A 27,754-nucleotide genomic window follows, 5' to 3' on the forward strand; every position below is an offset into this window, starting at 1 on the left:
AATCATGAATTATCAAACTCTAATGAAATTTGGCATAGAAGATTAGGACATCTTCGATTTAGTGCCCTACCTTCTATAGGAAAAATTACCACAAGATTACCCAATCTAAAATCTGATCATGTTGGAACTTGTAAAGGATGTGCTCTAGGGAAGAACTCAAAAGGGTCCTTTCTCTCAAGTGAACACAAATCAAAAGTTGTACTAGAACTTGTCCACAATGAATTGTGTGGTCCAATGTCATTACCATCACTGGGGGGATTCTTGTATTACGTGATATTTGTTGATGATTACTCTAGAAAACTTGGATCTATTTCATAAAACTCAAAAAATCAAATGAAGTGTTATCGAAATTTAAAGAATTTAAGGCCCTAGTGGAAAATCAAACTGGGAAGAAATAAAGACTCTAAGATCAGATAATGGGGGTGAATATATCTCTGAAAATTTTAAAGAATTTTGCATTTCTGTTGGGATTAAGAGGGAGTGTATTGTACCTTATAATCCTCAACAAAATGAAGTTGCAAAAAGAAAAAACAGAACCATCATCGAAGCTGCTAAAGCCATGATGCATGATCAAAATCTAAATATCTCATTTTGGGCTGAAGCCTCAAATACAGCTGTGTACATTCAAAATAGATGCCCTCATTCAATCCTAGAGAATATAACACCTGAAGAAGCCTTTACAGGAAATAAACCAGATTTAAGCCATCTAAGGATCTTTGGTTGTCACGTGTATATTCATGTTCCTAAAGAAAAGAGAACCAAACTAGAACCCTCCGGGAAGAAAGGCATATTTGTTGGCTACAGTGAAACCACTAAAGGATACAGAGTCTATATTCCAGGACGAAGATCTATTGAAATCAGTAGAGATGTCAAATTTGAAGAAGATGCTGCTTATAAACTATCTCTAAGTGCAGAAGATGATCTAACCGCAAAATCAGATGAAAATCCTACAGTTGAAAATCAAAGGGAGAATAGCATAGAATATCATGAACTTCAATCACCTAATTTCGAGAATGCTGAAAATCCTAACAACAAGAAAAGACCACTATGGGCAAGAAAGATGATTGAAAAAAATAATGTGTAACCTGATGAAATCTTCAAAGAGAATAAGAAAACAAGAAGTCAATCATGCTATGTTGCACTCATGACCGAACTTACAAAATCTGAACCATCAAATGTTGAAGAGGCCTTAACATGTCAAGCTTGGAAAGATGCAATGATTGAGGAATACCAATCTATCTTACAAAATGATGTCTGGGACATTGTACCTAGACCAAAAGACAAATCAGTTGTCTCATCAAAGTGGTCCAGTTGCCAGGGGGTTCTCTCAAAAGGCTAGAATTGATTACGAAGAGACATTTGCTCCAGTTGCCCGATATACTTCTGTAAGAACCATCATTGCCATTGCAGCTTCCAAAGGGTGGAAGATACACCAAATGGACGTGAAGACCGCATTTTTGAATGGTGTTATTGAGGAAGAAGTACATATAGAACAACCTGAAGGTTTTGCTACATATGATAGAAATCTCTATGTGTGTAGACTAAAAAAAGCTCTCTACGGCCTTAAGCAAGCTCCCAGGATAGATAGTTATCTCTCCAACCTAGGATATTCCAAAAATGAAGCAGACTCCAACGTATACTTCAAAATATCGGATGGTGACATGTTAATACTTGTTCTCTATGCTGATGACTTGTTGATAACAGGAGAAGATCACCTCATTGCAAAATGCAAACAAGATCTTGTGGCTGAATTCGATATGAAGGATCTAGGTCTACTGCACTATTTTCTGAGCCTAGAAGTATGGCAAAAAGAGAATTACATTTTCCTAAATCAAGGAAAATACACCACTGATATCCTGACCAGATTTGGTATGATAGATTGTAAGCCTCTATCCATCCCAATGGAAACAAATCTTCATAAGCTCAAAAGTGAAGCAGTAGATTCAGAACCTACAGATCCTACATACTATAGACAAATTATTGGATCTCTTATGTACCTGGTAAACACTCGCCCTGATATTTGTTACGCTACCAATGTGTTAAGTCATTTCATGTGCGAACCTAAGAAGATTCACCTAATGGCTGCTAAGCATATTCTGAGATACTTGCGTGGCACTATTGGACTTGGCCTGAAGTATAAAAATGTTGAGATACAACTCCAAGGGTATTTTGATTCCGACTGGGCAGGAAGCTCCATTGATCGTAAAAGTACAACGGGTGTTGCTTTAGTCTTGGATCAGCTATGATATCCTAGTTTAGCAAAAAACAGTCAGCAGTTGCTCAAAGTTCCACTGAAGCCGAATATATGGCTGCCTCCATGGGAGCACGTGAGGCAATGTGGTTAAGGAAATTACTAGTTGGACTATTTGGGAAGCCCCTAAAACCCACTGTGATTCACTGTGATTATCAAAGTTGCATCAAACTTTCTGTAAATCCAGTTTTTCATAATCAATCCAAGCATATAGAAATCCCATACCATTACATAAGAGATATGGTAGACAGAGATGTCATCAAATTGACGTACATCAGCACTGAAGAGCAAAGTGCCAACATATTCACCAAACCTCTCGCAAAGTTGAAAGTGGAGTACTTTAGAGGTAAACTTGGTATGACTAAATTATAATGGAAATTTCTAATATTAATCTTAATCATATGTAATTGATATATTCATGAATATCTTGAATGCAATATTGCATGTAGGTGTTATGTCATGGAAGGTGACGATCTTTCATGTGATGTAAGTGTAAGATTGCTATTGTAAGGTGACAACTTTCACAATAGCCTGATCTGTTATCAAGATTGAATACATTAAGTTGTTGTCCCGGAATGTGCCGGAAATCTTGATACTAAATTTGCTATGATGAGTTATTGAATTGTTATCATTAAATGATTGTTCCGAAATATGTCAAAAATTATGATAACAATCATATCATGATTGACTACATTAATTTGTTGTCCCGGAATGTGCCGCATATCATGATACTGAAATTATTTCACCTGTGATAATGACAATGTTACAATTGTCACTAGAATCAAGGTTGTAATCTAATAAGACTTCAAGTAGTTGTTGTCTCAGTGTGCTAGATATCAGATAACCCATATCTCTCTAAGATATGAAGTATGATCATGTCAAATGAATGTGCATATCTAGAATTTTGCTCCTTAAGACTTGAAATTCAATCCTCTTTTGCTAAGAGGGAGTGTTAAGGATATAGCTTCATTCGGATTGAAGCAAGTATTATATATATATATATATATATATATATATATATATATATATATATATATATATATATATATATATATATATATATATATATATATATATATATATATATATATTCATTATTTTATATATTAATTGACATGTTCAAGAATTACTAAAGCGGAATAATTCCGATACTTATCGGGATCAAAATAGTTAGTAAGCCGAGCATCATCGTTATTGTTAATAGTGGTGAACATTGGACGAAGGGTCATGTCCTCGTAGGGCCATGACTCTACGTGGCATAAGCCACGTAGAAGTCATGCCCCTACGTGGACATGACTCTCCATCATTTTATTTATACCCATCGACACTTGCTGTGAATTGATACCAATAACCGTGGCAGTTTCAAGAACCAGCAAGCTGCCGATATCATCATAGAAGTTTAATAGTTAGAGTTATATATATATATATATATATATATATATATATATATATATATATATATATATATATATATATATATATATATATATATCGGAGGTAAAACATATTCATTGCAGTGATCTTATTAAAGTCTGTCCTCACTACATACTACCAGACTATTGTATTCTCTATCTCTGATTTAAATTCCTTAACATTACATTGTAACCATGACACTACACTTATCACATCTTTTATGAACATAGTCCTCTTATTGGTCTCCGTACTATTCTAGAATATAACTCCATCAAAATTCACATCAAAAAATATACCTATGATATCAATCATGGAATTGAAGCATATGTTATCAATTCCACTGATTATAATATCAAGACTTACCATATGAGACAGAGTCATTATCTATAATGCAAACTTCAACCTTTGATGTGTTATCCAGCATGTTCTTGTATTGACACAAATGCTTATTGAAACACTTATCACACTCTCACATTTTTGTTCAAAAATAAGCAAACAGGACTTTGACACATTCATAGAATGTATATACCATTTCATTAAAACATGCCATTCATATTTGGGTTCATCCTTATAAATAATTTCAAAATTGAAAACCTTATCTTGTATCACAAATAATTTCAAAAGGAAAAGGATACAATCAACAAGTATCACAAATAACAACAGATATTACATTTCAAATTATTAAGATAGCTGACATTTCAAAATTAATGAGATGGGACCCAATAAAAATGCATATGCCAAGCATCTTGAAATCAAACTTCATACAATGACTAATTATATATATTTATGGAATGCTAAAGTTTATTTAATTAACAACATGCAGTTGTTTTAGAAATCATAAGTGAAGCAACTCTGTCTCAAACAACTTTCTATTTTGTTGATCATCTACCTGCATACCATTAATATTTATTTACATCGGGATACTTGATAGCCTTCTGCACTACAACTTTTATGTCTTGGATGTCCATACTGCTACCACCTTGTCCCTTTCGAATTTTAAATGTTGCTGTAATGTCCCCTTTTAGGGATTGCCCTAAATTTTGCCCTAGAATCACAAGTTCAATAAAAAACAAGAAATGTCATACAGTTAGAGATATAACTTTACCCCAAAATGTTTAAGCAAGATAAATCCTGGTTGAGATCTTGCAATCATGTTAGACAATTATCAAAAATATAATTCATAAAATCAATCATTTCTAATAGGGTTAAAGAACATGTACTCATAACCATTTTAATTGAAATAAATCATATAATATCTATAATTTATTATTGGGTTCAACCATAACAAGGCTTGGATGAGGAGACATGATAGGGTGTCCAAAGCAATCCTCACACTAAGCCCAAGAGCGGATATGCCATCTCTCTTGGCCCCATGTAGCAATCCACCATCCATCCATCATGAGGTGGTGTACTTAGTAGGGAAGCTTGTCTCTGCTCTCCCTATTTGTGCCAGCTTATTCACCCTCCTATGATTGAGACTTCTTTAAATCCATTCCAACAATCAACCATGGTAGAGGTTGGAGGAGTAACCACAATAGGGTGCCTGGAGTATCTTTCCCATCTAAGCCCAAGGGCAGGATACCACCTTGCCCCCCTTGGCCTCATGTGGCAGGCCTATAGCCATTCACCATGAGGTGGTGTACTTAGAAGAGGATCTCATATCAGTTCTCCATCCTTGTATTCCCTTACTATATCCATATATGAGAGGTTATGTATCAAATATATTATTATGTTGCATGCATATTGAAACGCTGTGAAAATGGAGATTAGCATAAACCAATAGGAATTCTTGTTACTAACAAGCTTTCAACCATAAGCAAAACATGGAGACATATCCATTGAAGCATTATCAAAGAAGATTAGTAACACAAGGAGCTAGTTAGGAAATAAACAAAATGAAATGAATATTACTCCCTCATGATGCGCCCATGCTTTGGCTCTTCCTTGTCCTCCTCCTCTCCAAGGTCATGCTGCTATGTGAGGTATGCCCTTAGCTTGAATACTAGTACAAAGGAATGTCAAATGGAGGATGGGAGATGGTTGATTATGTCAAGTGTGAATGAGGATGCAAATGAAGTGTTAATGTAAACTAGCAACTCCAACTAGTGGAAGAGCTAAAACAACATACAAATCATTCAAAATCTAAGCAAAATAACAATGCATGGATAACTCTTCTCTCCTCAACAATGAAGGAATGACCTCTATTTATAGGAAAAAAGGGCAAATGAAGAATTGACATTGAATTGTTTGAGGAAGGGTTAGGATTGCTTGAGGAAGTGTTGATCCTCAATCCATGTGCTCTCTTTTAAGCCAATCATATGTTGACAAGTGTCAACAAGGGAAGGTTTGAGAGGAGAGGGGGACAAAGCATTAAATGCTTGAAGACTCAAAGGAAGCCATTAAAGGCTTAAGAGGACTCTAAAAGGAAGCCATTAAAGGCTTAAGAAGACTTTAGAAGGAACCCAATAAAAGCTTCAAGACTTTAAAGGAAGCCATTAAAGGCTTGAAGACTTGAAGGAAGCCATTAAAGGCTTAAAATGACTTTAAAGGAAGCCATCAAAGGCTTGAGAAGACTCTAGAATGAAACAATTAAAGACTTGAAGACTTTAAAGGAAGCTATTAAATGCTTAAGAAGACTCTAGAAGAAAACCATGAAAGGCTTGAAGACTTTAAAGGAAACCATTAAAGGCTTGAAGACTCTAGAATGAAACCATTGAAGGCTTAAAGACTTTAAAGGAAGCCATTAAAGGCTTAAGAAGACTCTAGAATGAAACCATTAAAGGCTTAAAGACTTTAAATGAAGCCATTAAAGGCTTAAGAAGACTCTAGAATGAAACCATTAAAGGCTTGAAGACTTTAAAGGAAGCCATTAGAGGCTTGAGAAGACTCTAGAATGAAACTGTTAGTAGCCTAAGTGGATTGAGTTGTAGCATATAGAACACCAAGATCCGAATTACAACACCAGAGCATAATAGAACACTATCATGGAACCAGCAACACACAATAAAGTATGCTGAGATATATTAATGTAACACAGATGTATATCATATTAATCTCCACCAGAATGTCCTTCCACATGTGCTACAAGCTTACATATAAAAAGTTTGCGGTTGGTTAGGCCATCAACCGTCAGATAATTAACTACCCCGTAGTTATAACTTGATACTATTGTTTTATTTTAATACATTTCCAAAAAGCCTTATTTACTAATTAACTAGCTTACATCATCCCCCCCCAATACTTGTCGTCTTCCAGACGACACAAAACAACAAAATAACAACAAAAACTGTCTACTGAGAGGGACAAGAAGACGTCCCTGTTCCTAACATGGCACGCTCTCAGAGGGTCTTCAGATCTCTTTCAGCAACGAGTTGTTTTCCCCGAGTTGCTTTAAGAAGCCTGAGTGCATCCATTCGGTCCTTTCCCAGCCGTGTGGTTCTTTCTTGTGCCACTTCTTGTTCCAAAGCGTTGATTCTTTCCTTTAGCTCACTCTCTCGGTGCAGGGATAAGGGGTGTTCTCCTTCCAGTTTGCTTGCTTTCCAGGTCATCCCTTGGAGATGTAAGAATGTAGTACGGAAGGTCCGCTCTATTGTAGTGAGAGCCCCCATCACCTTCTGATCTCCTATATGCCCTCTAAGAATTTGTGGTACTCCCCAGTTTGCTACCATCTCCAAAGTCTCCTTGTCGGGCCAACCTTGGTTTCTCATTTTCTCCGAGAGCTCCCTCTCACAACCCTCTGCCATAAATACCATTAGTACTTCCGCTTCTTTCGCTATAGTAGGCACATCAGATCCTCGAGAATGCTCTATCATCCTCTGTGTAGCTGTCCTCATTACTTCCAACTCTGAAAGAAAATGCTGCACAGCGGCTTCAAACCCTCCAACACCCTCTGCTGGTGAAGACATGTTGTGCCCTTTCCCAGTTTCTCCAATCCTCAGGCTCTCCTCCTGTTGGTCAAACCCCAATGATGGTGATGGTGGTGGAACCTCTATGTCCATCTGAAATCTAGCCAGCAAGCTGTCCCTTTCGGCCTCCATGTATGTTTCCTCTGTTCCCTTCCCCATGTCTACTTCTGGCTCTTTTGTAACCAAGTGCATTTCTTGTTATGTGTTTCCTTCACCCATGGTTGCGGGAGAATCAATTATAGGTGCCACTACTAATGCGACAACTCTAGCGGCTTCCACGCCCCTTGATGTGTTTATATGGGGAGTGTGGGCCCCTGCACTATGTCTCCTCAAGTCTATTAATTGGGATGGGGTCTCTGCGACCCCTGGCACCAAGTGTGTCGTGGTGGGAATCTATGCCAGTTTGAAAAGTACCTTTTTCTTTAATCCCCATCCTGGAACGGCCGGTATGCCCCCCATATGGCTTCCTGGCCCTACTTGCGGCAAACCTCCTACGTGCCCCCCTTCTTGTACCATGACCATTGATTCCAATGTTGCAACTTCTAGGCCTGCCCTATCCTCCTTATCACCTTTTGATCCGTGCATAGTGTGGCTTTGTTCCATATGGCACTCCCCTTCGTCTTCATCAGGTGAAGATGAGATATATGTGCGACTGTAGTGGTAGACCCCTTCGTGCCTTTGAACTCCTTCACCGACATCTACACTGCGGGGATGACGGAACAAGCTTACCCCTTCACTGCGTACGCTGTGACTAAGTCTGTGTACGTCGTGGCCTTGAAGACCGTCGTCGCGCTGAATGTCAGTCTCATGGCACACCCTGCGGCTAAGGCGTACGCCTAGGCCTTGCGCTACGTACGCCTTGGCTCTGCGCCGCGTACGCCTTGGCTCTGCCTTTGCGACCACTTCCCTTCATGCCTTCACGTACGCACTTCGTGCCACCGCTTCCCTTCACGCCTTCGCATACACCCTTCGCACCACCGCTTCCCTTCGCGTACGCCCTTCGTGCCACTACTTCCCTTCGTGGCTTCGCTTCCACCCTTCGTGCCACCGCTTCCCTTCGCCTCTTTGCGTACGCCGCGTGTGCCCCTCGCGTACGCTCCATACGCTCTGAATGTTGTCGCGTGTGCCCCTTGCATACTCTCCTTCGGCTGTGCGTACACCCTTCGTACTCCTTCAGTGTTTACCTTCCGTGGCGCTACTCTTCGTCACTTCCCCTTCATTGCCTTCACAAAAATTATGTGCCCTCTTGCCCCTTTATCATTTTTCTTAACATGTTGGATGCTTTTTATCCTTCACTTAGTCTTTTTTGAACCACTCCTTCCTTTATTTTGCTGGTCCCATATTAAACTTTTTATATTTGCTCTGGTCTTTATTATCTTTCTATGGCCTTCTCTTTTCATGCGTAGTGTTTTTATTTGCGTTCTCGTTTTTTTTTAATTTTTCCTTGTTTTTCCAATTTTTTTGAACCCACGTTCCTAACTTTCATGACTTAGAACCATCCTCATCTTCCTTGGTCCCACACTCTGTTAAGTCATACCCCAACATATTCGCAGCAACAGTTTCTCTCTCCTTGTAGATTTTGAGTTTTGAACCATCCTTGATCTCAAGGATCTCTAACACATTACACTCTGGATGGAAGATTTCGTAATCCTCCATCTACCAGTGGAATAGCCCATTGATAGAACTTGTCTCGTCCTCTGAGCAATTCCCTAAGCGGAGGACTCCCTCTTCATCAGGTTCCATCTCACCATCCTCCCCCGGTGCTTCTTTCTCGGACCCAGAGTCTGAAGCCACTTCCTGACTCACTACTTGGTTCCGTAGATCAATGATATATTTTTTCCCTTCACTTTTGATTGAGAGAGTGTTTTTCTTCCAATTGTGATCTGCTTTGGCCATGATGAGCCATCCTCTTCCCAAGAGTGCATCATATCCCTTCCTTGCTAAAGATATAACCATAAAATCCAAAAAGAATTGTTGGGTTCCAATGGTTACCTTTTGTCCCATGAGTGTGCCAATTGGTTTTATTCCATGCTGGTTTGCTCCTACCAGGTGGAATGCGGGTGGCCACGGTGTTGGTTTCCCCAAGGCCTTCCATGTCTCCTCCGGTAACACATTTACTGCTGATCCTCCATCCACAATCGTATTGGTGAGTTTGTAGCCCATGATTTCCATTTCCACTATGGCTGGTGTTCTGCCCACACCTACTGTCATCAACATGGGGTCAGCGGTCTCCTTTGAGTGGTTCCTTTCTTCCCCTTCCTCCTTGTCGCCTGGCCTCTTTTCCTCCTTTCTAGTCTCCTCCACCTGGTTTATGGCTATCCGCAGTTGTGGTAGTGTCTGCAACAAGTCCGCTACTCAGACCGGCACGATGGTTTGTAGCAATTGCTTCATTATGGTTGCTTCAAAGGCGGCTCATATGGTGTTGGTGGGTTTGTGGGATACTGTCTTCCGTCGTTCCTCACTCATTTCCCATTCTACTTCCTTTTGTGCCTCCTTCAGTCTTTCCTTTTCTGTACCCGGGTCAGGGTACTTTAGTTTCCTTGCATGAGATCGAGTAATGGCCAGTACTTCTGGTTCCGGCCGAACTACCTCCAGCATGTTCACACCTTTCTGTCTTGGACACTCCGCATCCTCGTGGTTGCTTGGCCCACACCATTTGCAGAGTAGCCCTCCTTGTCCAACACCACTCTTGCAGTCGCGTGCAAAATGGCCCATTCGTTACACCTTCGACACTGTATCATTGGTCTACCTTTTGCATCATATTGGATGCAACCCCGTGGGCTATTACTATTGCTATTGTTGTTACTCCCCCTCCGACTGTTCCTATAGCCACCTGGTGATGCGTCTGCGTTTGTGTTCTTGGAGGGTGTAGTTGGTGGTGTTGCTTGTTCTTGAGTATATAGTACCTGGGCACTCCTTGCCTTCAAGTTGTAGGGGCATTCCTTAATGGAATGTCCCAACACTTGGCAGATATCACAGAATACTTTCTTCAGGCAGTTGGTTTTTGTGTGTCCCTTCAGTTTGCACTCTATGCACCAGAGTTCTCTGCCCTCCCTACTTTCTTCCTTCTGAGTCCGCATTTCCCACATCATCCGCCTCATATCCTTCCGGAGTGCTTGTATCATCCGGGACTCCTCCTCACTTTCTTGATCACTACTATCTTCATCACTTGTGCGCTTCTTACCCTTCAATGTCTTGTTCTCGCTTTCAATGTCCATGGCTCTATTGTATGCGTCCATGAAAGTGGATGGAGGTACTACCTTCATCTTTTTCCGCAAGGATGGGTTCAGTCCCTCGATGAACCATCGCTTCTTCAAACCATCGACTGGGGTATTGTCCATTTTTCCAATCAATTCTTTCAACCTGCGGTAGTAGGACCTTACCGTCTCACTCTTGCCCTGTTTGGTGTTGTATATTTCTGCTATGATCTCGTCATCGTCCCGAAGTAACCGAAACTCCCCTCGAACGCCTTAGCAGGATTTTTCCACGTATCCTTTGAAGTGGTGGGCAGGTCCGTGTACCAGTCAATGGCAATTCCACGGAGGGTGGCTGGAAATGCTTTCAGCCAGTTGTCCTCATCATTCTCGCCATTGGCCTGCCATATGGTGACACAAGTTTTACAGTAACGGGCGGGATCCTCTGATCCTATTCCATTGAATCTAGGAAGTTTCTACTTTTCAGGGGTATGTGCCATCCTTCTCGTACTTCTTGGGTTACTCTGGGGATTTTCGAATGGCTCGGTTGGTGCGATTGTTTGCTCCCAATTATCACTACTCTCTATTGCCTGTGGGCTGTTGTGACTCCTGTCCCACTCTTGTGTATCTTGTTGAGAACCTTTTGCGAGGCTCCCTCCTTTTTCAACGATCCGATAGAGTTTCAGGCGCCTCTCCAGTTGCTCCTGGATGCGCAGGGATCTCCTCACTATGTCTTCTTGACTCCCTTCTTGTTCCTCTGAGGCTTGTCGTCTTCGATCTTTGTTGAGTGTATTTGGCATTAAGTATTGGAACTACGGGGTTGCGACGCTGTGTTGAGTCCCTTTGCTCTTCTTCCCTTCGATTCCTTTCTTTGTACTGTTGGAGCACTTGCTCCCTTCGTACGTTCTCTCGTTCCTCGTCACGTTCCACGAGTACACGTGCCAACAACTGTGGAAGACTACCCAGGAGATCATGTACCGCCTGGTTCACGTTGAGTTCCGCCCATACCGTACCAACCAAGACGGCGCTCAGTTCCCCTTCTCGCTGTACGTACCAGTCCACGGAAACGTCCCACGCGTGAATCGGGTCTTGTGCCAACTGATCCTCCCTGGTTACTTCGGTGTTATCCTCTACATCACTGTCTATTACCAGGATGCTTTGGTCGAGTGGACGACCCATTATGCTTCCATCCCGCCAGCCTTCCCTCCTAAGACCTCCGGATTCGACTTAGGCAACGGCGCCAAAATGTTAGTAGCCTAAGTGGATTGAGTTGTAGCATACAGAACACCAAGATCCGAATTACAACACCAGAGCATAATAGAACACTATCATGGAACCAGCAACACACAATACAATATGCTGAGATATATTAATGTAACACAAATGTATATCATATTAATCTCCACCGGAATGTCCTTCCACATGTGCTACAAGCTTACATATAAAGAGCTTGCGGTTGGTTAGGCCATCAACCGTCAGACAATTAACTACCCCATAGTTATAACTTGATACTATTGTTTTATTTTAATACATTTCCAAAAAGCCTTATTTACTAATTAACCGGCTTACAGAAACCATTAAAGGCTTAAAGACTTTGAGAGAAACCATTATAAGCTTAAGAAGACTATAGAATGAAACCATTAAAGGCTTAAAGACTTCAAGGGAAACCATTAAAAGCTTAAGAAGACTCTAGAATGAAACCATTAAAGGCTTGAAGACTTTTAAGGAAGCCATTAATGGTTTGAGTTGATGGGTTTTGGGTTAACCTTTGGTTTAGGAATGTGCAAACCATTGAAGGGTGATTAGGCTAATGATAGGGGTTTAGACATGATTAGAAGGAGGTCAACTTGCAACTTGCATTTTTTTGAAGATGCAAGTGGGTGAGGGATTTAGGAATTTAAATAAATATTTATTTATTTAAATGTGAGAGATGGGATTTAAATAAATGTTAATTTATTTAAAAGTGAGAAGAGATAAGATGAATTAATTAAACAAATATGTCTCATTTATTTAATTAATAGTCTGAATTATGGTTAAATAATCAAATAAATATCAAATATCTATTTAATTAATTGGACAAAAATAGGTGTCCACACATATTATTGCCTATATCAATATGTGAGGAATTATGCATAAGAACATTATCATGCTGCATACAACAAAGATAAATAAGATTGCTATTGTCTGCTATATATAATAAACCTCTGACCTGATCGAATTATATGCTTGATTGCTTGATGAATGCAGATTGTATAAATCTATATATCAGATCCTATCTTCTTGATGGATTGATGCATTACCAGTCTGCTGATTACCAATTGCAGATCTGCATATTTTATCTGCTCTCCTATTGTATCCTCTCCCAATTGCATTGGTCCTCCTCCTTATATATTTTAATGATAAGGAGACAAACCCCTACACCTTGCAAGGGACACCTCCCTTCAAAGCTAATCACTACTTATTATGGTCAGCCCTTATCAAACTAATCGCTGCTGTTCAAATTAGGTGATTGGCTCCCTTCACATAATGAATCGCTGTCATTTTGTCTTTGAGTTGGCCTCCTCATTCAATTCCTTTTTTCCTGAGTGCAGTTGGCCATTATAAAACAATATCATTTCAATTTATTTTAAATATCAAACAGGTCAGCACTCATTTAAGTTTTATCTCCTTAGTTTAATATTAAAAGAGGCTGTGTTCTGATTCTGGGGCATGACAGTTGCACACCCTTGCATGTTTGACCATTATTAACCACAGGTTTCGGGTATAGTTTAAAACGTTAATGTCTCACCTCTCAACAACCATCCCTTGATTTTGCATCCTTGCATTTCAAATGCTAATATATTGTATGGATATGAGGAATGACTTGGTATAGTGTTTATATATTGTAATACCCCCATTTTTACACCATCTTGTTCTGCGAGTGTTGGCAAGTTTTCAAGCTTTTTTGTAGGTTTCCAGATACGTTGGAAGGGTTCCAATGTTCTTGGAGAGCTCAATTCTCAGTTTCAATAAATTTCGATAGCAGTTGCTAATTATAGTAAGTTCTTACATGGCACCGATGTTCCTAGGCTTTCCTAGGTTTGTTCTCTTTGGTCTACAGAGGACACTGCTACTTATAGAAAACGTTTGCATGGCACGGATCATCCTATGTTCTTTTGGGTTTGTTATCTATGGTTGATGGAGAAAACTACTATTTATAGTAATTCTTTGCATGGCATTGATCTTTCTAGGTTTTTTTGGGTTTGTTCTCTTTAGTCCTCACAAAACAATGCTGTTTATAGTAAGTGCTTGCATAGCATCAATCTTTTTGGGTTTCTTCTCTTTGGTTCTCAAAGAACACTGCTATTTGTAGTATGTGCTCATGTTGGCATCAGTTATCATCTTTAAGCTTTTGTTGGTTTCAGCATGTTCAATTCTTCGTTTTCTGTGTCTTGGCAAGTTTTCATAAGGTGATGGAAATTATTTTAATACTTTCACTTAAGTGTTTAAGAAACGAATTTTCAATATTTAACTTAACTGATAAAAAATTTATAAAGTGTCTCAAAAAGGGGATACCTAGCTGGGAGACATAAATTGTGTTTTAGAAGTCATCTAGGCACCTTTTTTGAGGCAATATTATATTTGAATATTAAAATTTGCCCTAATTTCTCACTCCAAGTCTATATAATGGGATTTTGGATCTCATTATTTCATTCTGCTTGTGCACACATAACAAAATGTTGAAATAAACCTGGAGAGTTCTTACAGAGATAGTTGAGGACGAAACCTTTCTATAGTTGATCTGGTTTTGGTAGTGAAAAATCAACTCTATCTAGTTGTTGGATATGCAGTCAAGGATGCTTCAATTTTTGAGTTTTGGCAATCTGAGTATTGATGAAAAAGAAGATATATGAGATTTTTTTATTTGGGTATTTAGTTTTTGGTGGGTTTAGTTCCCATTTACACTGCTGTTTGAGTTTGGTAAGATTTGGACTTTTTCTCAGTGCTAGCTGTACAAATTTCAATACACAAGGACCCTTATTTATGCTCATTACTCTTGGACAGAATTTTTTATGGTTCTCGGCATTGTTGCAAAGTGTTTCCTACTGTTGAGGGATAAAGATCAATATATAATACATAAACTTTGGTTTGTATATATTTTTCTAGCTAAAGTCATCCCTTTGGGAGGTAGCACCCAGCTTCAGCAGGGTTATAAGGAGTGCAAAATGGTGTGAGGGAGGTTTAAACTCCTCTATTGCAGGTTTTTATGTGATCTTTCATTGTTAAAGCTATTAAGGGAGCAGGTTGGTGTCTTTTGGGGGTGATTTGAAGGAATTTTCAGACCCATGTGTCGGGGACAGTCTTTTGAAGCTTTGACAAAACTGCTGTTCATGATTTCAGACCTTTACCTGTACTAGCAGACCTTATTTGGGTCTTTGGAAGGGTTGAAGGATAGTTTTCACTTGATGAAACTCAAGGACCAGCTGATAGATCATAGAAGACGTATTGTACTTTGTTGAAGCAAGGAACAAATTATAAGAGAGTATATATTGTGGACTGAAATCTTCATCATTGTCATTGTTTCCAGGTATGCTCATTGCATTGCATTTAATTTTCAAATTGTATGTATTGTGCTTTCAAGAGTTTATGGTGAACTTGCTATTTAATGCATATTCGTTTATTCAATCTTTCCAATGCAATGTGTTCTATGAATGCTCTTTAATGGTGAATGAAATCTGAAACAAAACCAATCAGCAAACTGTTCATGTTGGCAATCAAACTTGCAAAACAATCTCAAAAAAATCAGAGGTATACGTTACATATATCCAATCCAAAAGCAACCTGAAAATAATTTCAAAATGTTCTATAAACTTGATTTACAGAAATCAAAGCAATTTTTGAAATTATCATCTTTATTCTCTTCTTTATAAAGTTGTAATTAAGTTAATCCCACAAAAGTAAGAATTGTGAGATAAGGGTGACATATAAGGTATTGGATGCTCCAAAAGCCTTGCCATGGGGAAAGAAGCTAGATGATGAAAATCGTAAAGCAATGAACGTATTCACCGTTCCTCCCCCTGCTGACAAATATTTACAGGTGCTTGTGTGCTTAGTGGGTACCCTTTCCTTGAATTCATCATCCATAAAAAATAGGAACAAAATATCATTAAGGTGATGAATATTCATTGAGGTCATCTTGAGATATCTAGACCTACACCAATTAAATCCCATAAAAATTTTAAATGGCCATGAAAGCTTTAACCTACATAAAATTAACACACGAGTAGGCTGTAATTGGCCTGATCCCACATTGGAAAGGATTGTGAGACAGGGATGACTAATAAGGCATTATATGCTGCAAAAATTTTGCTGGAGGTTAGAGGGTGAAAAACACAAATTTGTGAATGTATTCATTGTTTCTCCCTCTACTAACAAGAGCTTAAAAGCATGGGAACTAAGTGTGTCCCCATTCCTTTTAATGATTACCAACATAAATGAGGGAAAATGTCATTAGAATAATGAATACTCGTTGAGTTCATCTTGACTGACTAAAACTTACATGGGTCAAATCCCCACTACAATAAAAAATATAATTTAAAATACTTTTGAAAGCCTTCACCTACTTAAAACAAATTATTTATTGAGACCCTTGTAGGTGTATAAAGTGTGGACAACTAAACATCAAGAAAAAGGAATTAGTCCACATAAAGTTAAAAATTGAGAGAACTGCCTAGATGAAATAGGATAAATGTAATGTCACTGGGTATGAAGAGCATAAAGATGATTATTGTTGGAGTCTATCATTTACAATGTCCAAATAATATAAAATTTTAATACTTCAGCATCTTGGTGACAAACTATTATAGATAAGCTCATCACTCTGTCAACAGGGGGTATATTCTAACCCTTAACCATTACAAGTTAAGACATATCAGCATATCCTTCAAGGCAATAGTATTTTCAATCCTTGTACTCTCCTCAAGGTGGAGATGAAAAGGCACTTTATCTCTATATATCCTATATCTCATGAGAGTTAGAGGATATAATGTTTGGACAAAGACTCAGGGTCCCTACCTACAAAATGTTTTTTTTTGTTTTCCAAAGCAAGGTCATTTCTTATGTACCAGGGATACTATAATGTACATAGGAGAATGGAGATTCCAACATGTGGCAGACATCCCTTAAGTTACTTATATTGGATCATGTGGATAGATTATGTAATCAATTATAATGTACATAGGAGAATGGAGATTACAACATGTGGCAGACATGGGTTAGCCCTCCATTATGTTATTAGGAGAAGGTCTATTTAAAGGAGGTGAATATCATTGTAAGGATGTGAAGAGAATGTTATGTATTTGAGATCTCTTGGAGATATAGCAAGAATTGGCTTCTTCAAAAAGGAGTATTGTATGGTGTTACCCAACCTCAAAGGTTTATACTATTTTTGCATAAATTGGATATTAAAACATTTTGGCCCACAAACGTCTCTTGTATTGTGATATACCTTAGACATTGTAATTATGTATACTTTGAGTTTTCATATTTTATTTTTGGTTGTCAAAGTCCCACTCACTAGCTTTGACCAGTCACTAACAATAACAGATTTTTCTTCTTTCTTTACATGTCACATAGCTTGTCCTGTTTTTTGAAGCGTAAACTTCTTTATCTTGCATAAGCTAGCAAGCACAACAATTGGGCAAGTTGGCCATGTTGAAACAAGAACAGAGAACATATTGAAAGTAAAAACGACATGAAATGTTTCTATGCTCCTTCAAATGGGGTGTCATTTAATGATATTAATTATAAATATAGTTGAAGAATGATTCTAGCAACTAAAAATAGGTCCACCAAGAAAACCACCAAATGTACATAATACGAAATAGCAATATGGAAGAAATGACTTTGCACATATGGTGGAATTAAATAACTTACCAAGATGTCCTTCATCTCCAAGACAAAACTCCCAACATCTATGCTTTGATTTAACCTCTGCTTCAAGCCAGCAAATTAATTATCTCAATGAAAAAACAAAGCGATTACATTTTACAAGTATTACTGTAATAAGTTAAAAAAATATGATAAAAATCCAATATGATGCTATCGTTGTAATTTAAACATTGGCACCGTATAGTAGCCTGTATTTTTCATATACAAATGTCTCGTAGACTTCCTCCTCTTTCTTTAAAGTTGAAAATCAAAACCATACAATTCTTTATTCTTTTGAAAATCACATGTCCAACAAGATTTAGACAAAATTCTATATAAAATTGGAACGTGCGAAATTTAGAGTATTAAAGATACAAGCACAATTTTCTAATAAACCCCGCAAACAATTAGTAATCTTCATAATTGAAATATAAAGCTATAATTGTAATTAAAATAATTACCCAATTGCCCATGAAAGGTGTTGTTTTTATGATCAAATGTAAAATAGACAAAAATACAGAATTGATAAACACTTTAACACAGCAAGTACCCTGCGAAAACCACCCTCCTTGAGGGAGAAAAACCCAGCCAATGATATCTCTTATATTATTGAATAATGCAGAAATCTGTTTTTACAACTTGGCCAAATTTAAGGCCGATTCTATGATGAATATAGGCGCCTCTCCTAGGTGCGAACTACAACAGATATAAATCTCCTTGCTGAATGTCAGTCTGAAGCAATATGATAATATGCTAAAGATGATTATCAAATATCTCCTGGAGTGTGAACTGCTCTTCTATCAAACTCGATCTGCTGTAGAAGTGTGAACTTCTCTTGTATTTGTTGGATCTGACTTGAAGAGAATTTGCCTTAATCTCAAGGCCAACATAATAAAGTGAAGTCTCCTCACTAGTTTTATAACTGAAATATCTGAAGTAATATGACAATGTGCAGAAGATAATGATTATGCTGAAGATATCAAATATGCTGAAGGTATCGATGCTTTCTTTTAATCGCTGGTATTCTCCAATTCATTCAATTCACAAATGAAGGAGAATTGCCTTAATACATAGACAAAACATGGTGCCTTTCCAAGAATAGACGGCCTCAAGAGAGACATCTTTTCAACCACGAACTGAGGTGACTTTTCCCTCAAGTCAGCGATCAATCATTTAATTAACATTTAATTACATGGAGGCGTCACACACACTTGTGGCGGCCATACACAATGCATATTATTTGTAAGGAGATATACACACAGAATCTCCTGACGCTACAGTAACATCAACAATAGGAAGCAAGGTATATAAAAACGCTTCCTACACCAATCCAATGAGGAGCGGATCATGCAAATTCTTTAATCTTTACAGCTACAAAAAGTAGAAGCACATATGAACATAAAATAAAACAATATACCATAACAAAAGGTGTACATGGAGAAAACCCTTCCGGGATAAAAACACCACACTCCAAAATAGCCTGATGATTATTCAGTAAACCAAAAGGTTTACAATACACTTGCAAAGTAAGCCTCACATGGAGTATCACCAACATACAAATCTAGAGTGAATCTAACAACAAAAAAATACCTACAAATCAACCATACAATTACAAACTACAACTTCAAACACCAATCAATAGCTAAATACAAATTGGAAACGATGAATGGTTTAGGAAAATCATTAGCAATATCATAGGAGGTATGACACCCAAAACAAGACACTGAATTACAGCATCTTGGTAGAAGATCCCTTTGGCTGTTTTTCGATATATTCCTATCATATCTTACAATGTCAAATTGTCATATTTGACCATCCAAACTTGGGGGCCCCAATTTGTCTTCATTCAAACATGCAAGATGTTCCATGACAAGTATACCAGCCTGTCATAATACTAGTCAAGATTCCAATGTAACCTCCCTCTTACTTGCTCTTACACATCATAGAATCTGTCATATGTAACTTCCTTCATGATGATCTTACACACACCACAAGATGTCGACACATGGTCAAACCATGCCACCTCAAAATAAAGCACCTACCTCCTCATGAAAAGACAAAACTCACTAAAAGATCAAGTCTAGCAAGCCTCCAAGTGGGGTGCTAACTCTCAACAAGAAGATGAAATAGCAAATGAATACAAAATATATTAAAACAAACATTAGGAATGCAAGGTTGAGACATCTTTTCCTATCAGTCCATGTTAATAGTGCTTGAGAAAAATACTTTTTTGTAAAGGGGCAATTGAATTTGGTTTCCTATCTTATGTGGTTGCATTGGCTTGTAAAGCGGGAGGACTTGGGATTTATTTTCCTTCCCATAAGGAGTTTTTGTAATGCTTGATATTAATTATGAAACATCGAGGTGGTGTAATATTTTTGTAGTATGGCGGTGGCTGATATTCAGAGATGGCAAAAATGAAATAAGGCATGAGCCTTTAGAGTGAATTGACACATTTAGCAGCACATTGAAAATATGTTTGTTGTAGTTTTTTATATGTGCTGAAGGTCGTTCTCTGTTTTCTCTGCACAGGGTTTTTTTCGGGTTCAGTTTTTGCTGCAGAGGATACAGCAACACAGGAGCTCAGGGAGAGATTTGTTCAATGGGAGTGCAGAGGCTAATATGGGATTGAAGAACACCTTTTCAGTCCCCGATCTGGACAAATTGAAATTCATCAAATTAATTCCTGAGCAAGATGGCATTACTATTACTGGGGTCTTTAGGGCTTGCATGACCATAGCAACTGATTTTACAGAACAATCGAGCTGTTACAGATTCAATTAGCCACATTGTATTCCCTGAGGTTATGAACTTTGCAGCATGCAATAGCTCTAACAATGAGGAGGATCAGAAGAATGAGAAGGCTCAAACCAAAAGCTTAGGAGAGGAAACTCGGGCCTTTGAGAAAGATTTTCAAGTGGTATACAATCAGAAAGAGGATTTGACTGTGTATTGTAAGGATCTAGCCCTGTGGGTGGGGCCAGATAAGAGTTATGCATCAGATGTTTGAGTCTCAAGCCCTTTTACACTGCCTGCTCTTTCATGGTAAGGGTTGGTTCATTCAAGAAGTGGCCTTATCTGGAACCCAGAGTATAATTCAGACTCACAGAGGATTCAAAGGCAAAATGTGTAGCGAGGAAGAAGGACAATGGATGTTGTCTGTGTGGATGAAGGTCTGAATGTGTCTGCTAGTCACAGGCTGACAAAGGCTCCAATTGTTTTGGATTGAACTTTCCTGTAACTTTTTTTGTAGAAGCTTGAATCTTTAGTCTGCTTCTTTAATGTCTGGCTTCTGGTATATGCATTGTGGTTTGCTTTGCACAACAGTTATAAATTTCTTGATTCTTTCCAGTGGTAGGAGGTGTTTGGACCTATAGTGTTTGTTTCTTTGGTATGAGGGGAGGTGTAGGCTTTCTTAATATGCATGTAATACCAATTTTTGTACTGATAGCTTTGTATAAATTATATTTTAAGTGTGAGGGCCCAAGAGAACCCTCAACTCAATGCTCAAAAAAAATTTAAAAACATAGTTATGTGGAGACTCATACCCTGACCCCTGGTACTCATCTCCTGACTGGAAATATGTCCCTGTATCAGAGACATGTATGTGGACGTCTCCAGATGTAAAGAGACTTTAAATGAAATTTATTCACAACTATATACATCTCCTGGTAATTTCCCATGATAACAATAAAGTTTCCCATAATAGCAAAGTACTCATGATATAGTAACGGATATTTTACACAAACACATTTCTAAGAGACTTCATCCCCAATATTAGTGTAATGCCCCTCCCGTCTGCTTTCTGCATTTCATACTTTTGTATGTGGACTTGGCTTTATGCCCATGGATTGTATCATTTGCAGTTGGATGCAGATCATTTTGTGGTGCTTGATCTTGCTTTAGGATCTTCTTTATTGCACTGTATGTAACTTTGAGTAATTATCTTATACTTAATTTTGATATGTCTAGTGATCATTTTAGACCACTGATGTGTTGTGTTGCTTCAGGGTGACTTGATGATGTTGTTGCATTGGGATGTGTGCTTTATTCTTGTGCTTGGTTGTGAGGATCATTGCTTGACTGGTTGGATACTTGATTCATTGGGTTGTTGCTATGGCATGATATAGACCTAATGTGTTTTGATGATTGAGATAGACCTATTCATGATTTGGTATTATCATATGTGAAATGCTGATTTGGTTAATGATTAGAATGAGATTAATAATGTTAGTTGGATCAGTTGATTAAAGTAATGAATCATATTTATGTTATTTTGATTTGATGAGATATCATGTTACTAACGGTGTTATGATGTCGACTTCGTTCGGGGAACATTTATATGCTTAGTGCTGCAGAGGTATGATGTTAATGATGATTATTTAATGCAGTTAATTAGATTAAATTATGATTATGATATTTAATTGGTGATTAGATGTGAAAGGGATGATATTGTAACATTCGATTATATGAGAATGCATACAATGTTAGAATTCCTTTTGACAATTTGAGTTAATGTGATTATTAAATGTATATATGCATGAGCAGGTACACTTGACGTGTGAATGTTTTAGTGACTATAGGTACCAGGCATCAACTCCACCTAGCTTCACAGGTTTGAGCATGCCTACATTCCCCGATGGTGGTTAACAGGAGATAACACATTGGCAAATTATCTCGAGCCTGGCTTCAATCTTGTCGGGATCAATTTAAATCCCTTTCTCTGAGATTACATGTCCAAGCAATTTACCTTCAGCTACCCCGAACATACACTTCTTTGGGTTTAAAGATACCCAAAACTATCTACAGCGTTGGAATATTTTTCTCAAATCACTTCTATGGATTTCCCTCTTCTTAGAAAACACTGTTAAGTCATCCATGTAAATGATTATACACTTGCCCACTAGGTCCATGAAGGCAATGTCCATGGTGCGTTGGAATGTGGCACCTGCATTAATCAACCCAACGGGCATCCTTTTGTACGCAAACACTCCCCACTTGGTGATGAAAGCTATCTTCAGCCTATCCTCGTATTCGACCATCACCTGGTTGTACCCAGAATATCCATGAAGGAAGGATATCATCTGGGATCCATTAACAATCTGCAGTACCTCATCCAGTGAAGGCAACAGATAGTTATCCTTTTCTAAAGCCTTGTTCAGATTGCGAAAGTCTATGCACGATCTAATTTCACCATTTTTCTTCCTTACTGGGACAAGGTTGGCAACCCATGTTGAGTGCCTCATAGAGAATATGATGGGAGCAGCCAGCAACTTTTTTACTTCTTAATAAATCAGTGGCTCCAGCAAAGCATTGACTGGCCTCTCCCTCTGTCTGAATGGTTTGGCTCCGGGTTTGAGTGGTATGGTGTGCATGATGATCGAAGTGTCATACTTCTTTAAATCCTCATACCCCCATGCTATCACATCTGGAAATTCTTTCATATTTTTGAGAATTCCATCTCTTTCTTGTGTTGTGCAGACTTTTCCTGTCAACACATTCTTCTCATTTTTCTCAGTGCCTAGATTCACCTTATGGCACATACCTCCTTCAGATTCGCCACCCTTGCATGACTTGAGATCCCAATCAAATATTCTCTCCAACTGCACCATCCCTCTGGGGATAGTATTGGTCTTCAAATTCAGAATACTTTCGACATCTATCTCTGCCTCTTCAGGATTTCTTCGTCAATAATTTGTGCAGCAAACACATCTGAACTTGTAATGAAATCCAGAATGTGTTTATCATCTTCAAATACTTGAAAGTTTGTGATGTTGTCTGAAACAGATGGGACTGAGGTCAACTCAAGAGTAAACCTTTTTGAGCTCTGCATGGCTCATGGTTCCAGCAAACTTGCAGCCTGGGCTAGTGAATCAACTCCCTAATTCTGCGATCTGTAAATAGTCTTGATATTGAAAGCATCAAAACTTTCCATTAAATACCATACCCGGTTGCGGTAGCAATTCAGTCTTTTATCCTAGCACATATATTGTAATGTCCCCCGTTGCCTAACATGCAAATTAATAATAATTTGTTAGCCTTTATTATTTCCGAAGGCTAATGCAAAAAAATAAAAATAATAAAATAAAGGGGAATAAGTCATTAATTAAATATGGAGGAGCCTCTGGATATAAACCTAAATCTAACTTCAAATTTAATTAATTGTGGGACCCACTTCACTAACATTATGAGGGGCGATTTTAAGAATTGGACGATTTACTTTGTTTAAATATTAACTTAAAAATATGAGTCGGTGGTGGTAAAGGCCCGATAAAAGGAGTAATTCGAAGAGCTTTGGGCATTATTCATTCGGCATTATTTTCATTTTATCGAAACTTCTCTCAGCACGTACACGTGTGTTCTCCCAGCCCGAGGATGAAACCCTAGTGGTCACAAGATCTGGACGCAACCTCAAGTGAGCCAATCAGAGCCATTTTAATCACCAGTTGCAAATTTTCAACTTGGTGTATGCAAACAAGCCTACGAACTGGATTTCATTTTTGTTGGAGACGCATTACTTCAGCCATGACTTCTAGTTTAGAATGCACAGTATCCTTAGTCGGGTCAACCTGAACCACATCCATCACTAACTGGACGGCGACTCGGCTTGACTTCATATCTATGGTACGGGAGCATGAATGATTGAAGAAAGGTAAAGAAATATTGAGTTCCAACTTGCTCATAGAAATGAAAAGATCGTTGGTAGTGAAGAAAACTCTCCTGAGAGAATCAAATCTAAATATAGAAGCTGAAAGACAAAGTGACTATCAAACAATAATTTTCTGAGTGTGGCATTATGTTGTTGCTTTGACACAGGTCTGAGACCAAAGCTTTTCCTCTGTATTTTGCATATCAAGGTTTAATGAGATATTTATCCATTGTTAGTTATTTATGTATTGCTTATTGTAGACACATAAAATTGACAAAAATAATATTTAATTAATTATGTCTTTATCGCATTAGCATGAACTTCATGTCTAAACACAAACAAATATCAATACCCTTGCCAAGAAAATTGAAACATATATCAGCAGCTTCAAGCAAATTGTTTATTTAAATACCTGAGTACTAAATTAAGGAGAGGAGTGCAAAAACTTTAGTGGCACAAGGGGTTGGGTTTCAACAGTGGTATCAGAGCTGGTGATCTTGCCAGCCTGTTGGGGTTTCAGTAGAGAGACCAAACACGTAACCTAAGTTGCCGGTACGGGTACGGGTACGTGGGTACGGTACGCTGGTACGGCATTTTTTTTAGGGGGGGCCTGGGTACGTATGGGTACGTCCGTACAAAAAAAGGTAAAAATCATAAATATATACATATATACACTCTAATAAGTAGAAACAAAAATTAAATTTAGAATCCCACATATCATCCATATGCTAAACAAAACTTGGAACTATCATATATGATTCATATTGATATAACTATAAGTCTATAACAAAATTACAAACTTTGAATGTTATGATAGATATCGAATTCATTGTTCACTGGCTCAACCGTTCAACAATAAAATGACACAACTAATAATCAGCAATAGCATCATATGGGTCACTAGGAAGATCAAGATCAACATCAGCATTGACATTAGATGATGTAGGTAGAGTACTGGAACCACATGCAGCCTCACTGCCACTTGCACTAGCAGCACATTGGCTATCAGACTCCCCAGAAAGTAAAGATTGTGTGGCAGCTGAAAAATCCAAATCAGTTCGCTCTGGATCTACATCCCAAAACTTTGTGCTCCCATCCTTATACTCATTTTGTTTATGAGTAAGAAGGCGCAAGTTTGAATGCACATAAACGAGCTCTTCTGCCTTACTTGCTGCCAGTCGGTTGCGTTTCACTGAGTGGATAAAGGAGTATGTGCTCCAATTTCGCTCAGATGAAGAGGAACTAGCAACCTATTGAATAATTGACACAAAGTGAGAGGGTGACAATTATAAAATAGTAAAAAATCTAAATTTAGAGAGCAATAAAAATTATGAAACTTACTTGCGATAAAACTTTGATTGCAAGAGTTTGAAGGTTTGGTGATGTATGGCCATTGAGGTACCACCAAGCATGAGAATCCTTTTTATACTTGTCACGGAGAGCGGAAACACTTTGACCATTGGAGGCTACAAAATCAGCAAACTCACTTGTCATTAAATCCTCCATTTCAGAATCTGGGAAGAGTTTAGTAAGTGCTGTCCTACACCCTTCACTGACTTCTGAATCTCTATATGGTGGTACCCTTGATGGCTTAGCAAGCATTTCATCACTATAAAATTTGGGAGTCAATGCAAATGCAAGAAGATGTAGTGGGGTGGTCATTTTGTTCCACCGCTCAACACAAATTGATTGAACCTCTTTGAAGAAAGTTTCTTCGGGATCTTGCTCTTTTGCATTGATGATGGCTTTCATTTTCTCAATCATCGAGTCAATGCCATCATATACCTCTCCCAAACATGGGTGATCCATGTCAGTATAACGGATCATACTCATGATGGGCTCAGTGAAACTCAAAAGATATTCCACTCGATCCCACCAAGTGTCATCTAGGATCATGCGCTTTACATTTGCTGCCCTTTCAGTATTGGATTGCCTCCATAGGGACCAACTTTGACTAATTACCATGCTAGCAAGTGGCTGTCGCACCTTCACAAGTCGCCTCAAGACGATTGTGTTGGATGCAAATCGGGTCTCGGCAACCTATTCAAAAATTAAAAATAAAAATTAGAATACAAAGAAGACATGATAAAAAAAAAAAATTAAGTAACCATCAAAGTGAAATGTAGATTTTAAAAATTGAAGTGTTTCAATTACCTTTAGCAACTCCAACTGTGAAAATGATCTGAAAATGGCCTGTGACATGTTATGGTTTGTGATGAACATTTGGATCTCTTCAGCCTCAACATAAATTTGTTTGATCCAATCTATTTTCCTGCCTATCTTTTGTAGCATGAGGTTGAGAGAGTGGACAGCACAAGGTGTCCAAAATATGTGTTCAAACCGTGTCTCAATCAACATACCTGCAGCTCTACAATTCTTTGCATTGTCCGTTATTACTTGGACAACATTTTGAGGTCCCACATCCTGAATGCATTGTATAAGGATGTTAGCAATAAATTGTGCATCCTTCATCTGTCCCTCACAATCCACAGCTTTCAGAAACATTGCCCCTTTAGGGCACACTGCAATTACATTAATTAATGGCCGATTTTTGGTATCCTTCCATCCATCTGAAATGATGGACACCCCTGTTTGTTTCCATGAATTTCTAATGGGAGCCAATGCATTGTCTATGTTTTTTACCTCCTTTGCTAGTAAGGTGCTACGCACCTTCTCATAACCTGGCCCTGTGTACCCTTGTGGAGCCTCATTTACCTTTTTCAACATATCCTGCCAATATGGTGATCGTACCACATTAAATGACAAACCGTTTGCATATAGACATCTTCCAACGGATTGATCTGCAATCTCTCTAGCATCATTCTTAAATGCTCTCTCTAATGGTCCCTTGCTTCTCTTCACAATAACAGGTTCTTCACTAATTGGGTCCAAGAATGGGTGGCTCTCTACCACGATATCAGGAAAATCGCTATAAGATGGAGAAGTAGGGGGCCTCTTTGATTTACTTCCTCTTCCTGTCAACAAAGGATGGTTTGAGGCACGACCAACTCTTGCATCTGCTTCCTCTTGCTCTCTAATATATCCTGCTATTTCTTGAGGTGACATCCCATTTCCATTCTTTCCTAGACATGGTTTGATTCCTTGTTGGGGAATGGCACAAAAATGGGCTTTGACACGACTGTAGGAGCTAGTTTTTTTCGTACTACAGAAGTTGCATATCCATAAAAATGTTCCACCACCTTTTACTTGGTCTATTATTTTGACATATTTCCATAAAGGTGAATTTGGGTCAGTTTTGAAAGTCCGTTGAGGAGTAGAGCTAGTAGTCGTTGCCATTATGATTTCTACAACAAATTAAAAAATAATTATTAATATTTAATAAATTAATAGTAAACAATAGATTCTAAATGTTAAATATATAAAATTAAATTTAATAATTTATTTAAAATGAAAGTAATTAAATTTTAATTTT

At 38.2% G+C, this 27,754-nt stretch overlaps 2 protein-coding genes across 4 annotated transcripts in view; both read right to left on the bottom strand.

The window, feature by feature from the left end:
• The window catches only part of LOC131039553 (uncharacterized), a 183,683-nt gene that overhangs the window by 145,764 nt on the left and 10,165 nt on the right, over positions 1-27,754 (bottom strand). For all 3 annotated transcript variants that reach the window (XM_057972342.2, XM_057972343.2, XM_057972341.2), the window contains exon 3: positions 17,679-17,735. In XM_057972342.2, coding sequence (XP_057828325.2) covers positions 17,679-17,735 — 57 coding nt within the window. The remainder of the gene's footprint in view (positions 1-17,678; positions 17,736-27,754) is intronic.
• LOC131876383 (uncharacterized) lies at positions 24,883-27,656 on the bottom strand. Its single transcript, XM_059221599.1, has 3 exons — positions 26,476-27,656; positions 25,663-26,361; positions 24,883-25,571 (listed from the first exon to the last, which is right to left on the bottom strand). The coding sequence occupies exons 1-3, from the start codon at positions 27,616-27,618 to the stop codon at positions 25,191-25,193; spliced, it is 2,223 nt and encodes a 740-aa protein (XP_059077582.1). The 5' UTR covers positions 27,619-27,656; the 3' UTR covers positions 24,883-25,190.

Source organism: Cryptomeria japonica, chromosome 5 (genome assembly GCF_030272615.1).
Source record: "Cryptomeria japonica chromosome 5, Sugi_1.0, whole genome shotgun sequence".
NCBI lineage: Eukaryota > Viridiplantae > Streptophyta > Pinopsida > Cupressales > Cupressaceae > Cryptomeria > Cryptomeria japonica.

What these genes read in the sequence shown, in the direction of transcription:
- LOC131876383 (XM_059221599.1), bottom strand. Translation starts at nt 27,618, where the DNA reads ATGGCAACGACTACTAGCTCTACTCCTCAACGGACTTTCAAAACTGAC. An exon ending in CACAGTTGGAGTTGCTAAAG is followed by an intron (nt 26,362 to 26,475) that starts GTAATTGAAACA and finishes ATTTTTGAATAG; the next exon opens with GTTGCCGAGACCCGATTTGC. An exon ending in CAATCAAAGTTTTATCGCAA is followed by an intron (nt 25,572 to 25,662) that starts GTAAGTTTCATA and finishes ATTATTCAATAG; the next exon opens with GTTGCTAGTTCCTCTTCATC.